Consider the following 20,038-nt stretch of genomic DNA (forward strand, 5'->3'; position numbering starts at 1 on the left):
AAAATAGCAGGAGGAACTGCCCTTTAAAAATGTTACTTCCGAACTTATCCCCAAGACTTTTAATGTAATAGAAGCAAAGAGGCAAATGTCTGGAGACAGTCATCTATACTACTCAATGCATCTTTAATGTGTTCACATGTACCCACTTTAACCGAGAGCATTGTTTATTTGGGTTTCAGAAATCATGCCTTTGCCAATTAAAACTGCAGAAATCTCAGCCATTAATTAATATCTCAGCAATAGCTTTGATTCTGAGATAATTATCTGTTTAAAGGTTATCTCCTTCATTTAATCACAACTGTTTCGTGGTAGGTAGCAACAGATGTCTTATCTCAGCCGTGGGGTCCTGTCAGAAAAGTGAATTCAAAATGGCAAGAGATAAGGACAGTGATGAGCATTAATCCAGAGATCAGTAATCAAAGAAATCAAATATTAGATAAGTCTATCTGTTGATATCAGGATGCACAAGTCAAGAGTCCATATCTGGTCTGTAAAAGTCCAGTTCCTGACTACACCATGGTAAAGAGTTCCCTATCTGTCAAAGAGTTCCAGCTGAGTGAAGACAAGAAGCTGAGCAGAAGTTTGCTAATGACAATATTGAATCCTGTTCTTTTACCAATCACCTCCCCAAACAAGGTTTTTATTGTTTGTTTTCCCAGCTGGCTCCCAAGTAGAAATATTGCACCTAAAGAATTGCATCTAAAGAATTCTTATAACTAAACCCACTTTCCAATTTTATTGCATTCATTGTTTCTGCTCTTGTTTACATCAATGTTGAACAAAGATGAGGCTTGAGAAGTAAAGAGTGTATCAATAAATAGATTGGTAGGGAAACAGGTGTGTGCTTGCACAGATCTGATTATTTTTTGCTTCTGGTAATAAATAGCAATAATAATGCTTTACTTGTCAAATTTGAAACAAATTGGTTTTCTGAGCCAATTTCAAACTTTATACTTTATCAGAAGATGCAGCAGCCTTTCTTCCTCTTCATTATTTCAGAAGCTATTTTTTATATATAACACTAAATTGTCCTTGGGGAGATTTTCATTCATCTATGTTAACTTGTCTCAAAGGTGCTTTTTTTCAAAAAGCAACTGGACCTGGTTTTTCCTTGAAGATATTTCACTTCTTATCCAAGAAGCTTCTTCAATTCAGTTTTCTAAAACTATCTTTCATGTTTTTGTGCATCATATATAGCCTCTTACACAATACTTTTGTGACTATGCGCATTTCATATCTAATATGCCAGATGATTTTCTTAATTTGAATTAGATATTAATGTGCTACAGATCTGAATAAGGAAAGTAATGGCATACAATTGCAAATTGTCTCTGTGTGGTTTCTTTGTGTGCTAATGTTTTCATTTGGGAAATGCAAAGATTTGATTTGGATGTGTTAATTAGTTTAAAACATCTGTATCTGTACTGTGGGAATTTATTTATTTTGATTGTAAAAGCATATTGTATAGAGCAGTTCCCCTTTCCAAGCGATTAAGTGCTTCTGGTTTTTTTTTTCCAAATGTTTTAATAATAGGTAGCTGTGGGGGAAAAATTACACAGTGATGCCTTTGTGAATTAAAAAGTATGCTATCTCTTCAATATATAACCAATTAAAAATCATTTGTTATCCTACCTTTTCTGAAAACAAATCTTGCTTGGTGCTCACTGTCTGAAATGATACAAATGTGAAGGAGAAAGAATGCTTGCTCCATTTTTGTGATTTGTGGCCATTTGGGGGGTACTTAAAGGTATGACTAAGCAATGAAATCAGTGCAACCTATTCTGAGAGACCGAAAACTTTCTCCCTCAGAATGTTTAATTTTTGTTTAAAAGAAATCTTTCACATAAAACAAAATCTCCTATTTTTTTTTCCAGGGCAGATTACAAAATACAAGAAATGTACCTAAATCAAATACACAATCAAATGCATTTCAAAGTCCAGGAGAATAAAAATGAGTTTTGCCTGATTTTAAAAAGATAAAAACTACTAATACAGTACTTCAGGAGACTTCCTGGAAATAAATTGATGGCCAATTTGTACCATGACATGGCTCTGCCTCTGGTTGTGTATGTTCTATGTTTGGAAACAGGACGATCTGGATGAATGGCTTTAATGTATAAGCACTAAAGTGGGTAGAGTGAGCAAAGGAACTTACTTCTAAAATGCATAATATAGTGCCATCTTTTTTATTTGTGATTGGAAAGAAAGCCACCCTAGTTTTTTTAAAACAGAATGAGATACTGTATATAGTGTATGCTCTTAAGCATACACAGGATGTCAGCACAGCAGGGGGCTGGACAGCTCCAGGCTACAACTGCTTTTGGCGGGAAAGCCTGAATAGAGCAAGTCGTTGACAGCCCCAGGGCATGGTCAGCTCTGGCGGGAAGCCAGGGTTTAAATCCATTGGCCACCTGCACTGGCGGGAAGCCCAGGTTTGAATCTATTGGTTGCGATTCACCTGGGCAGGTGTAAATAGACGCCAGGTAACCCCTTTTGCCCCAGCTTCATTCCTGATCCAATAAAGAAGTTACTACCCAGCTCCAGTGTCCGTCTCTGTGTGACCACACGACATTGCACTGTAGGTTTCCACAAACTGATTCAACAATCAGATAAATGCAGTTTGTGATAACTGAGAAGCCTTCAAATAGCCCCACAATTATGAATCCTAGAAGTTTTCAGAATATGTGTGTCTCTTCTCTGCCTGAATTCAGTGAATGTACAATGAGCTGTAGTGTTGGTATTGTTCAGCTTCAACATTCAAAGTTCATAAATCACTGGATTGCACACAGCTATCATAATGAAGTGTTTCACCCAGTGGATGTATAATACACTACTCTGATGCGGAGAAGCACCTAAGACAACTACAGTACATAATTCTGCTTTTACAATCAAGGCAACCTCATTCAGTCATCATCAAAGAACTTATTCTTGACTGAGTGAAACAATGCAGAAGCCCTGTGCTGTTAAATAGAAGTAGGACAATACTTAGTTTTATAAATATGCTTCAAAGAAGTTCTTCAGTCACATTTCCATGACAGTGAAGAATTCCTTTAAGCTTCTGTTCAGTTCTAATTTCCATGTTTCCAGTTCCTTGCCAAGAAAAAGTCAATTCAAAAGTTATTACTTAGAGATCTGTGGTGCTCTTCATGATGCTCTCTTAATTCAAACCCTGTTGAATTAACAAAGCAGTGTCATGCTTTTGTTATCCCAGATAGTGTTATCATCGCTGTCATGTACCACAGTGCCTTTTTCTGTATTTCTTCCCTCAAATGCAATGCCCTATTCAAGCTCACTGTTATTTTTTTTTCATCTTGGCAGACTAGGCACAGCTGCTAAAAGCTCTAGGATAATGAATGGTTTCATACTTGTCTTTCTAATAAACAGGTTTTTGACCTAAAATGCTGCTTGGATTGTATTGCATTGATATCCTTTGCAGGAGATGAGGAAATTGAGGACAATACACACACACACAAATTTTAGGTCAGTAATTATAATACAGGAAGATGTTAAAACCTACTTGATTCACAACTAATGAGCTCTATAAATTAAAAAACAATTCCCATGCTAATTAATTTTAATTGCAGTGGTAGAAAAATATAGTCTCTTTGTCAGTTTGTAAGCTGAAGCCAAGATTATCATTACTAAATAGAAACCGATCCTTTTAATGCGTGAGATATGTTAGCACTTCAGCATAATACTTAATATTTGTTATTTTATTAGGTTTTAAAAATGTATTTTAGTATGTGGGCATTTATTTAATTTTGTTTTAACTTTTATAATCTGTATTTTTATTCTTGCCCTGTTCACCGCCCTGAGTCCTTCGGGAGAAGGGCGGTATAGAAATAGTATTAAGAATTAAGAATACTTGGTAAGTAATAAGTACTTCTTTAGCACAAATTCAGATGCTGATACTAGAATAGCTTCCCCCTTTCTCTTCCATTGAAGAGCAAACTTTGTGTCTATCCTTACCAGTATAATGAATGAGGATATCTTTGTAACTCTATGGCAGGGGTCTTCAAACCTGGCCTTTTTATGACTTGTGGACTTCAACTCTGCCAGGCACGCTGGCTGAGGAATTCTGGGAGTTGAAGTCAACAAATCATAAAAAGGCCAAGTTTGAAGACCCGTGCTCTATGGTTTGTATTTGCATCAGTATTCCCAATATTACCCATTTGCAGGTTTTGAATTATAAACTTGGGTAAATTAGCAGCAGCATACTTGGTAATCCATACTCAGAACAGATTTGTCGGTTACTGCAGCTTCAGTCTACCAGAAGGTCCCAAATGTAAAACCCATAGCACAATAATCAAATCAAGTTACTGAGGCAAATAAATAAGTAAATATTTATGTGAATTTTAGGACTCGGTGTAAGTAAGATTATTTTCTCAGAAGAAGCATCTCTCTGGTAGCAATAATTTTATTATGCCATGATAACCATTGCTAAACATGGGGACAAGTGATACTGAAATATACTTCAGAAAATAAAGAACTGTTAACTGGAGTGGTACAACACCATCTGCCTTAATGTGGTTTTATTTAGATTTAAAAAAAAAATAAAACATTTCACTGTATCCTTTAAAGCTGTTGCTATAAAATTGATCCAATGATATTCACAAATCACCCTTCTACTTTGGCAGCTTAGTAAATAATTATATTTTGAAAATGAAATGTGCAGCCACTGAAAAATATCAATATTTTGGGGCTGTATTTTGAAGGATTGCATAATTCCACTCAATTATTGTTTGTGGCAGTGGAGACAGGTAGTGGCACTCACAGTCATTAAAAATGGCTCTGGCTTAGAGCCAAATGTGCTCTAGCAGAAATTAAAGGAATTTATATTAGCTTACAACTTTATCAGAGCTGTTCTGGATAGGCTGCAAACCTTGGCAACCAAAGCATGGTCAAACATCCTTAGGCCACCTTCTTAACAGACTACTGCAATGTGCTATATGTAAGATTACCCCTGAAGAAAGCACTGCCTCTCTCCAATGCCCTGTTAGATCAAGCTTCAGGATCACATCAATAAAATAATGCCATCATAAAGGATGCAGAAAGTAGGACTTTTCTGTCCTCATGCTTGCCCTCTGAAATAGTGGAGATTGACCCTGATGCTACAGGCCTGGAAATTGTGGAAACCTTGCTTTTTACCAGGTATGGGATTCAATGAGGATACTAAAGACCAGGTGGTTTGTAATTATGTGAATTTTACTCATGGCCACCATTTATTTTTCTTTTACTATTGTAGGCTTTGAATTGCACGTTTTAATGGCCATGAGTCCTACAGGAGAAGGGCGGTATATAAATCGAATAAATAAAATAAAATAATAAATAAATAATGCTTTAATTTGGTTACCAGAGTTGCCGTGACAAGATGCAAACTAGACTGCAACACGTGACATATCACAATGTTTTTGCCTTGGCAGAGCCGGGGTGGGCGTGACCTGTGTGTGACACATCCAGCCCGCAGGCCACCAGTTTGACACCCCTGCTATAGTCCCTTGGAATGTGCCTTCAGCAGCCTACAAAATGAACATAGCTATCATTCCACTATTATTATTGGGTTTTGCTCCCCAGAAACTGGTGTTCAGATAACAAAACTGGGTAAAATTGCCCTTTTTTAAAATAAGAAATCCTCATGATTCATCAATTACTTCATGAACAGGATGGGGGTGTGTGAAACTAGGTATATAAATATTTAAATACAGGGAAAAGTGAATGACAGAGGTTTGAATACTTAGTCCATAAAATGAATAGTCTGTGTTAGCTTTGTAATCCATTCTATTTGTCTCACTTCTAAAGCCACCTCAGTCCTTATATCCAGTGATAATAAATTCCATATGGATCGTGTAAAAAAACCAGCTTTCTTTTATCTGAGCTAAATGCCCCCATCAGATAGGTTTTTTAACGAGAAAGTAAAAAAGAAAAAGCTCCGCATCATGAATGGAAAGGTCACTATATATGATGTAGGAAACTCTTTCTATCATCTTTCATCTCAGGTCATTAAAAGAATAAAAGGTCTTTGTGTTTTCCAATCAGAATATCCCAATGGGGTGATACAGTGAAGAAGAAATTTCAAAGCCTACATTAAAAAGATTGAGTTCAATCTGTGTTTAAGTCAGGGGTGTCCAAACTTTTTTCAAAGAGGGCCAGATTGGATGAAGTGAACATGCTGGAGGGCCGAACATTTTTCCGAACATTCTTTGAACAATTACAATTAAATGCAAATGAATTATTTTATGCCAAGTTAATTGCAAATGGCATACTTTTCATTTTATAACATAAGATCAACTGACAGCTGAGTTTTCACAATGTATTTTAAATAAATTTTAAAAAAAACTTACAGTGTGAGCTGTTACCAGAGAGTCTGACCTTGTCAAACTTACTTTGACAAGGTCAGACTCTCTGGTAACAGCTCACACACTTCCACCACTTCACAAATTCTGCTAGGCCAGGGCCCTACCTACCCCTGTCCAGCTCCCCACATCCCAGCCCATAAAATGGCTGTGAAACACAGAATGCGCGCACGTGCACACACACACACACACCCGCCCTTCCCTGGATGTCGCCTTCGCCCAGGGGAGCCAGAGGGCTTCGAAGCCGGGGCAGCTCCGGCAGCAAAGAAGGCGCGCCCTCGCTGCACCGGCACAGACACCGCGCCAAGCCCGCGGCGGGGGGAGGAGCGTGGCGGTTCGGCCAGACAGGAAAAGGTGCGGGAAGCGGCCGCCGCCTGGTAACGGCGCCCGGGCTCACAACGTGGAGGCGGCGAGCAAGCACGCGCTCAGGGTGAGGCGGCCGCGGTCCGGTGAGGGAAGACCGCCAAGGGAGTGGCTGGCCGGGCTGCGCTGCTGCCGAGCAAAGCTCGGCCGGGGTGCCTGCTCTGCTCTGCCTGGCGCCAGCTCAGAGACTCCGCCCGCCAGGCCCTTCTCCCGCTCAGCCAGGCCAGGCGCGCACCGTCAGCCTCGCTGCACCGGCACAGATGCTGCGCCAAGCCTGGGGCGGGGGGGGAGGAGCGCGGCGGTTCGGCCAGGCAGGAAAAGGTGCGGGAAGCGACCACCGCCTGGTAACGGCGCCCGGGCTCACAACGTGGAGGCGGTGTAGCGAGGTTGACGGTGTGTGCCTGGCCTGGCTGAGCGGGAGAAGGGCCTGGCGGGCAGAGTCTCTGAGCTGGCGCCAGGCAGAGCAGAGCGGGCGCCCCGGCCGAGCTTTTCTCGGCAGCAGCGCAGCCCGGCTGGCCACTCCCTCGGCGCTCTTCCCTCACTGGACCGCGGCCGCCTCGCCCTGAGCGCGTGCTTGCTCGCCGCCTCCACGTTGTGAGCCCGGGCGCTGTTACCAGGCGGCGGCCGCTTCCTGCACCTTTTCCTGCCTGGCCAAACCGCCACGCGCTCAGCCAGGCCAGGCGCGCACCGTCAGCCTCGCTGCACCGGCACAGACGCCGCGCCAAGCCTGGGGCGAGGGGAAGGAGCACGGCGGTTCGGCCAGGCAGCCTGCCCTTCAACCCACCGGAGGAGCGGCAGATCGGCGTGGCCGGAGTCGGGAAAGCCACTAGAAGGGGGAGGGGAGTCACCTCTCCCCGCCGGGGGGTCGCCCAGCCCGTCCCGGGAGGCTGACATTTCTGCAGCTGAAAAAGTCGTCTCAGATTCCATGGCGGAAGGTCACCCCCGGGACTCCAGCGCCAGGCAGGGCTGAGAGGGGGAGGGGGGGAGAAAGGGAGGGAAGGAGACAGGGAGGAGAAAGGACGAATGGGGGAGGGAGGGAAGGAGAAAGAGAAGGAAGGAAGGAAGGAAGAAGAGAGAATGGATGCAAGAGAGAGGAAGAAGAAAGAGAAAAGAGAGAGAGAGAGAGAGAGAGAAAGAAAGAAAGAAAAAGAAAGAGAAAGAAAGAAAGAAAGAAAGAAAGAAAGAAAGAAAGAAAGAAAGAAAGAAAGAAAGAAAGAAAGAAAGAAGAAAGAAATAAATCGGAGGCTTGGACAGACCCCCGCTCCAGGCTCCGGGGCTGCCACCACGGAATGCCCAGCCTCGGGGGGGGGGTCTTCTGCAGGCGCGCCCTGGCCCCCTCCCCTCCCTCCCTCCCGCGGCCCGTCCCCAAGGCGGCGCCCACGGGTCCCCGGACTCACAGCATGCAGAGGGCGAAGGTGCCGGCCACGCTCTCGCTGTCGCGCACCAGGAAGCTGCCGGCCCGCCCGGCCCACGCCAGCAGCTCCTCGGCCGCCGCCCGGCTCAGGTCCTTGTGGTACCAGAGCGGCCAGCCCAGCACCGCCGGAGCCCGCGCGCCCCAGCGCCGCCGGAGCCGGAGCTGCCGCCATGGGCAGCCGCGGCGTGCAGGGAAGATGCTCAGCGGGATGGGCGGGCAGGCCGAGACCCCCGCCGGCCACCCCCGCCTCGCCCACAGTGCCGCATGGCCCAACCGGAGACCCCGGCCGCTCAGGGCATGCCCGGCCCAGCGGCTCCTCCTCTGGGCTGCGCTCCGGCCGGGATGAAGGCGCGATCCGCTCTCCGCGTGCTTCCCCTGCGCACTGGAGCCGCCCCGGGCCCCGAGCAGGCCTGGTGGAGGAGGAGGAGGAGGCGGAGGAAGCCGCGTGGAGCCCCGGAGCCTGGCTGGTGGGGTGGGGGCGGCAGCTGGGCCGGCCTGCGCTTCCTGGGGCGGCCCCTCGGCGGGGGAGGCAGGAGCAGCTCCCGAAGGGGCGGCCCTCAATCAGAAGGGAGGGCCGTGGGAGGGCCGCATTTACATACAGCAGGGAGGGCTGTTGCGGGCCGTATTAAACCACCCCGCGGGCCGCAAATGGCCCGCGGGCCGGACTTTGGACATGCCTGGTTTAAGTATTGCTGTATTATATGACCAGCAACGGGAGTCTGTCATATTGAACCATCATTTCAAACAGATGTTTCAGTCATCTGTCTGAGCAGGGCCACAAAGAGATTCGTAACTCTCAGAAGGCAAAGTTTGGATCATGCAAATCTTTGACATTTTAAAACTCTGTCATGCTAACATGGGGTGCTCAGATTATTGCTATAATTTCATCTCATATTCTTTGTTGGTTTCAGGCATGAACACAAGCAGGAGTGAGACAGTGAAAGAGCCACCTTTAAAGCCCTCCAGAAGATCTTTGCCATGCCTTGCCCAGAGCCAAACCCACCCACAAAGTCTCAGCAAGCATTCCTCATTTCTTCAGTCAAATCAAGTGATGCCTCTTCCCCAGCCTCAGCCTCAGCTTCACCCTCAGTCTCAGCCTGTGAGTGCAGAGGCATCAAGTGCTACAGTCAATGTAGTATCAGAACGAGGTGAGTGTTGATTTAGTCAGATCTCTCCACTTCTTTACAATTTATGACATCCTCTCACTTACTGAGCAAACCAAAGTGATTCAGACACCATGGATTTTGCCAATGTAAATTACATTGATGCCATTTTTTAAAAAAAATTCCCTTTTAGCCAAAGTGATGGAAACCTTGGAAAACAACTTACTCAAGTTATCCAATACAGAATACTGTGATCCATTTTTAGGTGAGTTTTCTTATATTGTTATAATATGTAGTATTTATTACAAATGGCTCTATTTCTGTTTCGGGAGGCAAAAGAGTGCTAGTCAAAAAATTCAGTTACTGTTATTCCATAATCCAGGGGTGGACAACTATAGCCCCTTTATGACCTGTGGACCTCAAATCCCAGAATTCCTGAGCCAGCCATGGTGACTCACAAATCCTGGAGTTTTTTATTTTTATTTTTATTTTTATTTCATTTATATCCCGCCCTTCTCCGAAGACTCAGGGCGGCTTACAAGCTTAGCAGTTGAAGGCCAACAGTTGTAAAGGAGCCATAGTTGCCCACCCTGCCATAGACCATTTATAGTAGTGCTTGAATTTATGTGCATAATCCTTCAGCAACAAGATATCTGTTATTTGCTAAAATGATGGGCAATGGAATACTATGTTTTTCCAGTTGTCATTGATCACCAACTCATTGGCATTCTTACTGTGAGCCATGCCAGCTAGGGCTACTGGGAGTTGTGGTTCAGGTTCCCCATCCTTGATTCAATTCACATACTACCAGTAGTGCCAATATGTTCATTAAATGTGATTAAATAAACCATATGAGGTATATGTCTGTTAGTTTGATGTTTGACCTTTTCTTCAAGAGGAAACATGGCAAGCACATATTTCCTCCTTCAATTTTTAACATTACAACAATCTTGTAGCACAGGTTAGGCTGCGACAGAATAATTAGTCAAAAGTCACCAGATTAATTTCCTGGCTGAGAATAAACTTGAACGTAGGTCCCTTACCTAACAGACCATCTTAACCTATTCACCACACTTTCATTTCATTCAATGGGATTACTTTCACAAATTAGATTTAATGAGAGGCACACATTTGTAACACATCTGCATGCTGAATATACAGCATTTCTCTGCATATTAGTTGTTCCTGACTATCATGAAGATATGCCAAAGGTGTCCTTGGGAGAAGCTGAAAAACCAGAGACAGTTTTGTTGTCATAATATATTACTGTACAAGTAATAATTCCAATACTTACAAGGATGAATTTGATGTTGAGATACCTTTTCTGCTTTGTTGTTTCACATCAAACCTTTGTTTCCAACCATCTCTTTCTTCCTTGGAATATTTACAGCCACAACTATCAATTTTAGAGGAAGGCCCCTTGATTTTTTAAGGTTTAATTGTTCATTCTCAAAGTGGGCTATTCTTCTTCTTGTGAACTAATTAAGCAATTGGTTACAAATGAAGAAGAATGACACATCTAGAGGCTGTTCTTCACCAGTGATAGAGCTTATTCAGCACATATGGTGAATAAGTTTCATTCCTTTCAGGATCTATTGTGAGCTTCCCCAGGGATATTAAGGATGGATCTGAATTAAGTGAGTTAGATAAATATTTAAACAAGTAGCTTGAAGAAAGGAAGAATAAACAGAAAATGGTAAGACAGAGCTGCAATGAAGCTATCAAAGGATATTATATAAAATCCAAATGATTTTCATCTGTGTTGTAACACTGGCTGTGGAATTTTAAGATGTTTTAGACCACATAGACTGCATTCTTGCTTCTGAATTTTGGTTTTTTAATAAATTTTTAAGTTTATCAGGATATAAAACACAAAAATAAAATTAAAATAGTGGGAAAATGGGCGAGAAAAAAGGGAAGGGAAAAGGTGTAGGGCTGGAGGGGGAAAAGAAAAAGCATTGAAAAATTCCAACTCTTTTAGAATAGGATAAAACATTACAGCCACAACTTTTTAATTTTATATGCTAATAATACTAGCCATTTCTTTATCAACAAACCTCATCCCATCAACAAAACCCAAAGTCAAAGTTTCATATATTATTTTCCCATCTCAAGGACAAAATCCAGAAGCAGTTTCCAAGTGGAAACAAAGTTGGATGTGTTCTTTTCTTTAATTAAGGTAGTCCATTTTGGGGGGTGGGGGTTTATTCCTTTGTTACTGAAAAATCCATGTGATGTTTTGATGGATAAAATTAGCTACAGCCAAAGATCCATTTTTTTCAGTCTACCTTATGAAAACTTAGATTGTTATTATTTTTTCCTGAACCATTGGGAATCCCATGAAAGTAAAAACAATTGACTATGTGCTTTGTTCTATCTGGTATTTGAGGATTTCACTCCCCATCAGCTAGAACAAATTAGAAAAATACTTATCCCCTGAGAGGGCCTACTCCTCAGTTTTTCTTAGGCCGTTGAATAAACTGCCTAATCTGTACAATCCTGCTTAAATAAATAAAAAAAAAGAAATGACAACATCTTGAACAAGTGGCTAATTGCCCGGCCGCACTGTTTAGGGTGACTCACTCCCTTCTTAACCAGGAGGTGAGGGAGGATCCCTTACAGGGACGGGCCGAGGAGTTTAGTCATCATCTGATGGACAAAATCGCTCAGATCCAGGCCGTTTTGGACTCTGACTGGGCAGAATCTAAAGTGGAGGAATCGGACGGTCTTGAGTATGTTATCTGGACTGAGTTCGATCCTGTTTCCCCTGATGATGTGGACAGGATGATGGGGAGGCTGAGCTCCACCACCTGTTTGTTGGACCCGAGCCCCTCCTGGCTGGTTTATGTGGCTCAGGAGGAGACATGAGGCTGGTTCCAGGCAGTAATAACTACTTCCTTGAAGGAGGGTATCTTCCCCACCGCCTTGAAGGAGGCAGTGGTGAGACCCCTCCTCAAGAAGCCTGCCCTGGACCTGGCTGTTTTAAATAACTATCATCCAGTCTCCAACCTTCAGTTTTTGGCGAAGGTTGTTGAGAATGTGGTGGCGCATCAGCTTCTTCTATTCCTGGATGAAACTGATTATCTGGACCCGTACCAATCGGGTTTCAGGCCCGGGCACAGCTTGGAGACGGCATTGGTTGTGCTAGTGAATGATCTCTGGCGGGCTCGGGACAGGGGTTGTTCCTCTGTCCTAGTCCTATTAGATCTCTCAGCGGCTTTTGATACCATCGACCATGGTATCCTACTGCGGCGTCTCAGGGGGTTGGGAGTGGGAGGAACTGTTTTGCAATGGTTATCCTCCTATCTCCTGGGCCGCTCACAGTCGGTGTTGATGGGAGGGCAGAGGTCTGCCCCGAGGCTTCTCGTTTGTGGAGTTCCTCAGGGGTCGGTTCTCTCTCCCCTCCTGTTCAACATCTATATGATGCTGCTGGGCGAGATCATTCATGGTTTCAGGGTGGGGTATCATCAGTATGCTGATGATACCCAACTTTTTTTCTCCACCCTGAACCAACCCAGTGATGCCCTCGCCATGATGTCCCATTGCCTGGAGGCAGTTCGGGTCTGGATGGGGAGAAACAGGCTTCATCTCAATCCTGCCAAGACTGAGTGGCTGTGCATACCGGCATCTCGGGTCAACCAGACTATTCCAACTTTAACGATGGGGGTGAGGTGTTACCCCCTGTTGATAGGGCTTGCAACTTGGGCGTCCTCCTGGATTCACGGCTCAATTTTGAAGACCACATAGGTGTGTTATATGTAAATAAGTTATTACTAATGTTAAACGTAAGGGACGCGGTGGCTCAGTGGGTTAGGATGCTGAGCTTGTCGATCAGAAGGTCGGCAGTTTGGCGGGTCGAATCCCGAGTGCCATGTAACAGAGTGAGCGCCTGTTACTCGTCCCAGCTTCTGCCCACCTAGCAGTTCGAAAGCACGTAAAAATGCAAGTAGAAAAATAGGGACCACTACGGTGGGAAGGTAACAGTGTTCCGTGCGCCTTTGGCGTCTAGTCATGCCGGCCACATGACCACGGAGACGTCCTTGGACAAACGCTGGCTCTTCGGCTATGAAACGGAGATGAGCACCAGCCCCTAGAGTCGGAAACGACTAGCACACATGTGCGGGGGAACCTTTACCTTTACCTTTAATGTTAAACGTATTACAGTTATGAGGTAAAGTCGTCTGACAGGAGAACACGCGGGAATTTTGACAGCTGTCAAAATTCCCCAGCAAAGCGCAAGCGCAACCCAGTTGACAGCTTGTGGCTGTCAAAACAACACAGAGCCGCCCAGCCACGAGGAAGAGAACTGTCAAAGAATACGCGAAGCCGATTGGAGCAGGAATCGCGGCAGGAAGAGACCGGCCACTGATTGGACCAGCCAGCCGGCTGCCGGCTATAAAAGCCGAACCTTTCTGTACCCTGTTGCCTTGTTCTAAATAAACCTTGTTGATGAGCCAGATGTCACTGAGTGGTCATTCAAGCCACTTCACTGGCGACGAGGGTGGGATCCACTCCACCGAGCTGAAGTCACGGTCTTAAGCTAAAAAAGGAGAAGTGCTTGGGGTTATTAAACTTTTATCACGCCTTCCTACCCCACAAGGCTACAATTGTGGAGCCTCTCCACAAATTATTAGATAAGGGCACACCGTGGTCCTGGACTAGGACACATGAGAGCAGCTTCCAATCGCTCAAAAACATTATTTGCAACAGCTCGACAGTCACCCTATTTAAAGAGGAGGTTCCCGTATGCATCGCTTGCGATGCTTCTTATGGAATAGGAGCCATCTTAAGCCACCTAGACAAGGACGGCACACAAAGACCAATCACTTTTTATTCCCATACCCTGACTAAAGCTGAAAGAAACTATGCGCAGATTGACAGGGAGGCTCTAGCTATCGTCGCAGGCGTGAAAAAGTTTCACGACTACTTATATGGAAGACCCTTCACGATCTTCATCGACCATAGACCCCTCTTGGGCATATTTACATGGGACAAGGCGACCACCCAAATATTATCCCCTAGAATCCTGCGCTGGTCAACCTTTTTATCAGCATACTCTTACAAGCTGATACACAAACCGGGTAAAGAACTAGGACACACCGATTGCCTCAGCAGGCTTCCCATACAAACGGAGGACTCAGACCCAGCCCCCGCAGGGAACATATTGGCAATTTCAGAGCTACCTGAGTGTCCACTTTCAGCAAAGATCATAGCTGTCAACACCGCTAAGGACAAAATCCTTAGCAGAGTCCTGCAATGGGTTACGGCAGGATGGCCAGCCAAATGCCCGGAACCTGATTTCCGCCCCTTTTTTACCAAACAACTAGAATTAACATCCCATTTAGGATGCCTTCTATGGGGAAACAGGGTGGTAATACCCAACAAGAACATACATCAAACACTTGAAACGCTACACGATGGACACCCAGGGGTGGTAAAAATGAAGTCCCTAGCGAGAAGCTATGTATGGTGGCCAGGCATTGATAAGGACATAGAAAACCACATCGGGGGGTGCTACCCTTGCCAATCAACAAGAGGTGAGCCTCCCCACGCTCCAGTCCATAAATGGGAAACCACAAGAAACCCATGGTCTCGCATCCATTTAGATTTTGCAGGACCAATTCGGGGACAGAGTTTCTTAGTAATCGTAGATAGCTACTCAAAATGGCTCGAAGTAATCCCCCTCAAGAAAACCACAACAAACTCCACCATACAGGCACTTAGAAGGGTTTTTGCGACACACGGCCTCCCAGACGTCATAGTTTCTGATAACGGACCACAATTCACTTCTCGTGAATTTCAGATGTTCGCTATGAGGAACTCTATTAGACTGGTCACATCAGCGCCATTCCACCCATCGACGAACGGAATGGCAGAGATTATGGTACGTTCCACCAAGGTGGCATTAAAAAAGTTTATAAAAGGGGACTGTCATCGACGACTCAGCCAATTCCTCATGGCCCAACATACCACACCATGCACCACCACCGGCAAATCACCAGCAGAACTCAGGTGGGGCAGGAGGCTAATAATGAGATTGGACGGGCTGCACCCCGACAGAGCCACCACTGACCCAGAACTACCCCCACCACCACGGACCTTCACACCAGGTCAAACCGTCTGGGCCAGGAGCTATTCCAGCAGCCACAAATGGGTCCAAGGGGTCATAATACATCAAACCGGACCCATCTCTTACCTAGTAGACACCACCTCCGAAGGACACCTACGTCGACACGTCGACCAACTCCGCCCCAGAAAACCGGAAAACACACCCCCGCCACCAGACCAACATACCCACCCCACAACTGACGACCCAACTCCACCCTATGAGGACGTAATACCTACACTACCACAGGAGCAAGGGGAGCCGGAAAATGGAGCACCCCCACGATGCTCCAACCGCACCAGAAAAGCACCTGCTTATCTCCAGGACTACGAATGGGCAGGCAGCAACAACCAACAACTGGGGGGGTGGAGGCAATCCAGGGGAAAGGTAAGAGGTGTATTATATGTAAATAAGTTATTACTAATGTTAAACGTATTACAGTTATGAGGTAAAGTCGTCTGACAGGAGAACACGCGGGAATTTTGACAGCTGTCAAAATTCCCCAGCAAAGCGCAAACGCAACCCAGTTGACAGCTTGCGGCTGTCAAAACAACACAGAGCCGCCCAGCCACGAGGAAGAGAACTGTCAAAGAATACGCGAAGCCGATTGGAGCAGGAATCGCGGCGGGAAGAGACCGGCCGCTGATTGGACCAGCCAGCCGGCTGCCAGCTATAAAAGCTGAACCTTTCTGTACCCTGTTGCCTTGTTCTAAATAAACCTTGTTGATGAGGCAGGTGTCACTGAGTGGTCATTCAAGCCACTTCAATAGGAGCCGTGACCAGGGGGGCTTTTGCCCAGGTTCGCCTGGTGCGCCAGTTGCGACCCTACCTGGACCGAGATGCCCTACACACAGTCACTCATACACTCGTGACCTCCCGTTTAGACTACTGCAATGCTCTCTACATGGGGCTGCCTTTGATGACCACTCGGAGGCTTCGCCTGGTGCAGAATGCGGCCACGCGAGTTGTGATGGGGGTTTCCCGATACTCCCATGTAACACCTCTACTCCGTGAGCTGCATTGGCTTCCGGTTGCCCTTCGGGTGAGATTCAAGGTGCTGGTGATGACCTATAAAGCTTTAAATGGCTTGGGTCCGGGTTATCTGAGGGGACACCTGCTGCCGGCATCAAGCTCCCTTCATCCTGTGTGCTCCCACAGGGAGGGCCTTCTCAGTATACTGCCGGTTAAGGAATGCTGGCGGGTTATTCCCAGGGGAAGAGCATTCTCTGTGGGCGCGCCGGCCCTATGGAACCAACTCCCCATAGAACTTAGGACTGCCCCCGACCTTCGCTCATTTCGCCGGGACCTGAAAACTTGGCTCTTCGAGCTGTCCAGCCCAGGCTGAGTGGTTTTAATTTTTTATTGGGTTTTAGTTTCAAATTTCGGGGACTTGATTTAATTAATTGTTTTAATCTGATTTTAATTTTTGTATGTTATGTTTTTAACCTTCCCTGTAAACCGCCCTGAGTCCTACAGGAATAGGGCAGTATATAAATTTAATAAAATAAAATATAAATAAATAAATAAAATAAATGTGACCATAGGTACAGATCCAATGAAGAATCAATTTTATCACATTGCTTATATACCACACCATATATTTAAGTTTAAGTTTAAGTTTATTAAATTTTTATACCGCCCTTCTCCCGAAGGACTCAGGGCGGTGAACAGGGCATATAATAAAAATACAAATTTGCACCCTAGAGCAATTTAAGAAAATGCGGATAGAGGTAGACCTTGATTTATGTCCATAATTGAGCCCAAAATTTCTCATTGTTGCTAAGTGAAACATTTGTTAAGCGAGTTTTACCCCATTTTACATCCTTTCTTGCCACAGTTTTTAAATGAATCACTGCATTTGTTAAGTTGGTAACACGTTAAGTGAATCTGGCTCCCCCATTAACTTTGCTTGTCAGAGGCAAAAGCTGATCACTGCAACCGTCATAAATATGAATCAGTTGCCAAGCATCTGAATTTTGATCATGTAACCATGGGGATAAGAAATTAAAAGACGCTTGCTCCTCGGGAGGAAAGCCATGGCAAATCTAGACAGCACACTAAAAAGCAGAGACATCACCCTGTCAACAAAAGTGCGTATAGTCAAGGCTATGGTCTTCCCAGTTGCAATGTATGGCAGTGAAAGCTGGACCATAAGAAAGGCTGAGCGCCAAAGAATTGAGGCCTTTGAACTCTGGTGCTGGAGAAGACTCCTGCGAGTCCCTTGGACTGCAAGGCGATCAAACCGGTCAGTCCTAGAGGAGATCAACCCTGACTGCTCTTTAGAAGGCCAGATCCTGAAGCTAAAACTCAAATACTTTGGCCACCTAATGAGAAGGAAGGACTCACTGGAGAAGAGCCTAATGCTGGGAAAGATCGAGGACAAGAGAAGAAGGGGACGACAGAGAATGAGGTGGCTGGATGGAGTCACTGAAGCAGTAGGCGTGAGCTTAGATGGACTCCAGAAGATGGTAGAGGACAGGAAGGCCTGGAGGAACGTTGTCCATAGGGTCGCGATAGGTCGGACATGACTTCGCAACTAACAACAACAACAACCATGGGGATGCTGCAACGGTCTTAAATGTGGGGAAAAAACTGGTCATAAGTCACCTTTTTCAGTGCTGCTGTAACCTCAAGCGGTTACTAGATGGACTTTTGTAAGTCAAGGACCATCTGCCCTATACTATTATGAATGTAGGAAGCAACAACTGATTTGGCATTGTTTCTGACCTTCAAAGAATCCTGAACAGCCATGTTGGTAAAAAACAGATACACCCCCTCCCCCAAAAAACAGCCCACCATTCTTAAAGAAACTGTCATCCAATGTGACAGCAGTGAAAATCCTACAGTGCATGTTGTGAATGAGCATGAAAGGGAAATGGATTATCTCAGCTCTTTGACCAGCACCATCTCAAACTGTGCTACTAGCTAAATGAAATGGACAAACAATTGAGATAAACAAATTGTAGGCTAGCAGAAAAGCAGCTTAGTAAGAGCATTAACCAAAGGCCATTCCAGGGAAATTGTATAGGCATCCAAGTAGCTGTGTGTGTGTGTGTGTGGGTGTACTAAAACAACCCAATTTGCTATTATGTGTGAATGTCTAAGTTAAGCATAACTAATTATTAAATGCAGTATAATGCTTCAGATTCAATTCCATAAACTTGTTGCAGATGGATTTTAGAAGAAAGCAATATCTGTAAAATTAAAATAAGTATGTCTTAACTATATGGCAGCTGTAGAGGGTCCTAGAGAAAAAATATGGTTGCTTTCAGGACCTGCAGACAGCACTAAGCTTGCATTCTCTGTACTCTGAATATGAAGTTCTGTTCAACTTATTATGACAAACCTAGATCAAACTGTAGTATCAGATTCTAGTTTTACCAATTGTAATGTGATTAGTTTAAGTAAACCACAATGGCCCAGGTTAATATAGAGTCAATCACTCTGGTTTATCCAAACCACAAAAGAAAGTTATAAACTCTTCTGTGAACAATGGTGTTGTGTAGTGAGTTCTTCGGAGGCAGTAAGCGAGACAAGAGGTTGCAAACAGGAACATTGCTTTATTGAGGCAAACAGGAACAGAATTGAAACAGAGGCTTCTGCGCAGCTACTTATATGGTTTATTTATTTATTTTATTAAATTTATATGCCACCCTTCTCCCTAAGGACTCAGGGTGGCGCACAACAATAAAAATTAAAAACATAGAATAATTTTTTTTAGAATTAAACAATAAATACAATAATTATATGACAATTTAAAAACCAGTAAAAAGCTAATTAAAACCGTAGTCAGTCCAGGCCCACTTGTTGGAACAACCACGTCTTCAGGTCACGGCGGAAGGACCGAAGGTGAGATTCATCTGCAGCTCCGGGGGCAATTCATTCCAGAGGGTTGGTGCTGTCAGGGAGTAAATCAAACACTCCCTATCAGAGGGCGATGAACCGTGGTTCATTTGATGCATGATGAACATCAGGTGAAAATAAAGAAACCCCGAAGCATATATTCTACTATAAAACTTTTAATTACAAAAAACTTATAAAAGCAAGGAAAGACTCATGACTACACGTCTATCTCACCAAACAGCACAAAGAAAAAAGAAGAAGTAAACTTTTGTGGCTGGACATGTGCACATCATAGAAGATCCAGACATGAAACCAAAACATGGCTGGACATGTGACAATCACCTTGGTTACAATGGTAAGAGTACAATACAGCTGGCAGAGAAACAGAGTGAGACGTGCTGAGCTGACAAAACAGAAAAAACGCAGTGACAGGTGCACCCACAGAGGAGGCTGTAGGCGGTGGCCAATAGGTTTAAAGGAACCAATTCCCACCCCAAATCCTCCAATGATCTTCTTGGAGACAGCTTGTCTGACAAGTCAGTGACCATTACACAGACACACCAATTGAGCAACCTTAAGCAGCATTCAAAAGACATATGAAAGCAGTTCAAGTAAATCCCAATACATTACACCCCTCCCCCCTAGAATGTACACACATTATTAATATTATTTAAGAATAAAGTCTTGTAAATATGGTGGTGGTCTGCGTGACCTTGCAGATCATCTGGGGGACCCAGGCAACTCCTGGTCTACCATAGGTAGCTTTGTGCCAATGCCTTCATCCGGACTATGCCCAGATGTCCCTCATGCAGAGACTGAAGTACACGGTGCCTTAATGAACTGGGGACAATAACCC

General features: G+C 44.7%; 1 protein-coding gene across 1 annotated transcript in view; it reads left to right on the top strand.

Annotated features, from left to right (window-relative positions):
* The window catches only part of ANO3 (anoctamin 3), a 254,887-nt gene that overhangs the window by 129,978 nt on the left and 104,871 nt on the right, over nt 1-20,038 (top strand). Inside the window, exons 2-3 of the mRNA XM_083348587.1 lie at nt 9,042-9,278; nt 9,427-9,498. Coding sequence (XP_083204713.1) covers nt 9,042-9,278; nt 9,427-9,498 — 309 coding nt within the window. The remainder of the gene's footprint in view (nt 1-9,041; nt 9,279-9,426; nt 9,499-20,038) is intronic.

The sequence above is a fragment of the Vipera ursinii genome, assembly GCF_947247035.1.
Source record: "Vipera ursinii genome assembly, chromosome: 1".
In the NCBI taxonomy this organism is placed as follows: domain Eukaryota; kingdom Metazoa; phylum Chordata; class Lepidosauria; order Squamata; family Viperidae; genus Vipera; species Vipera ursinii.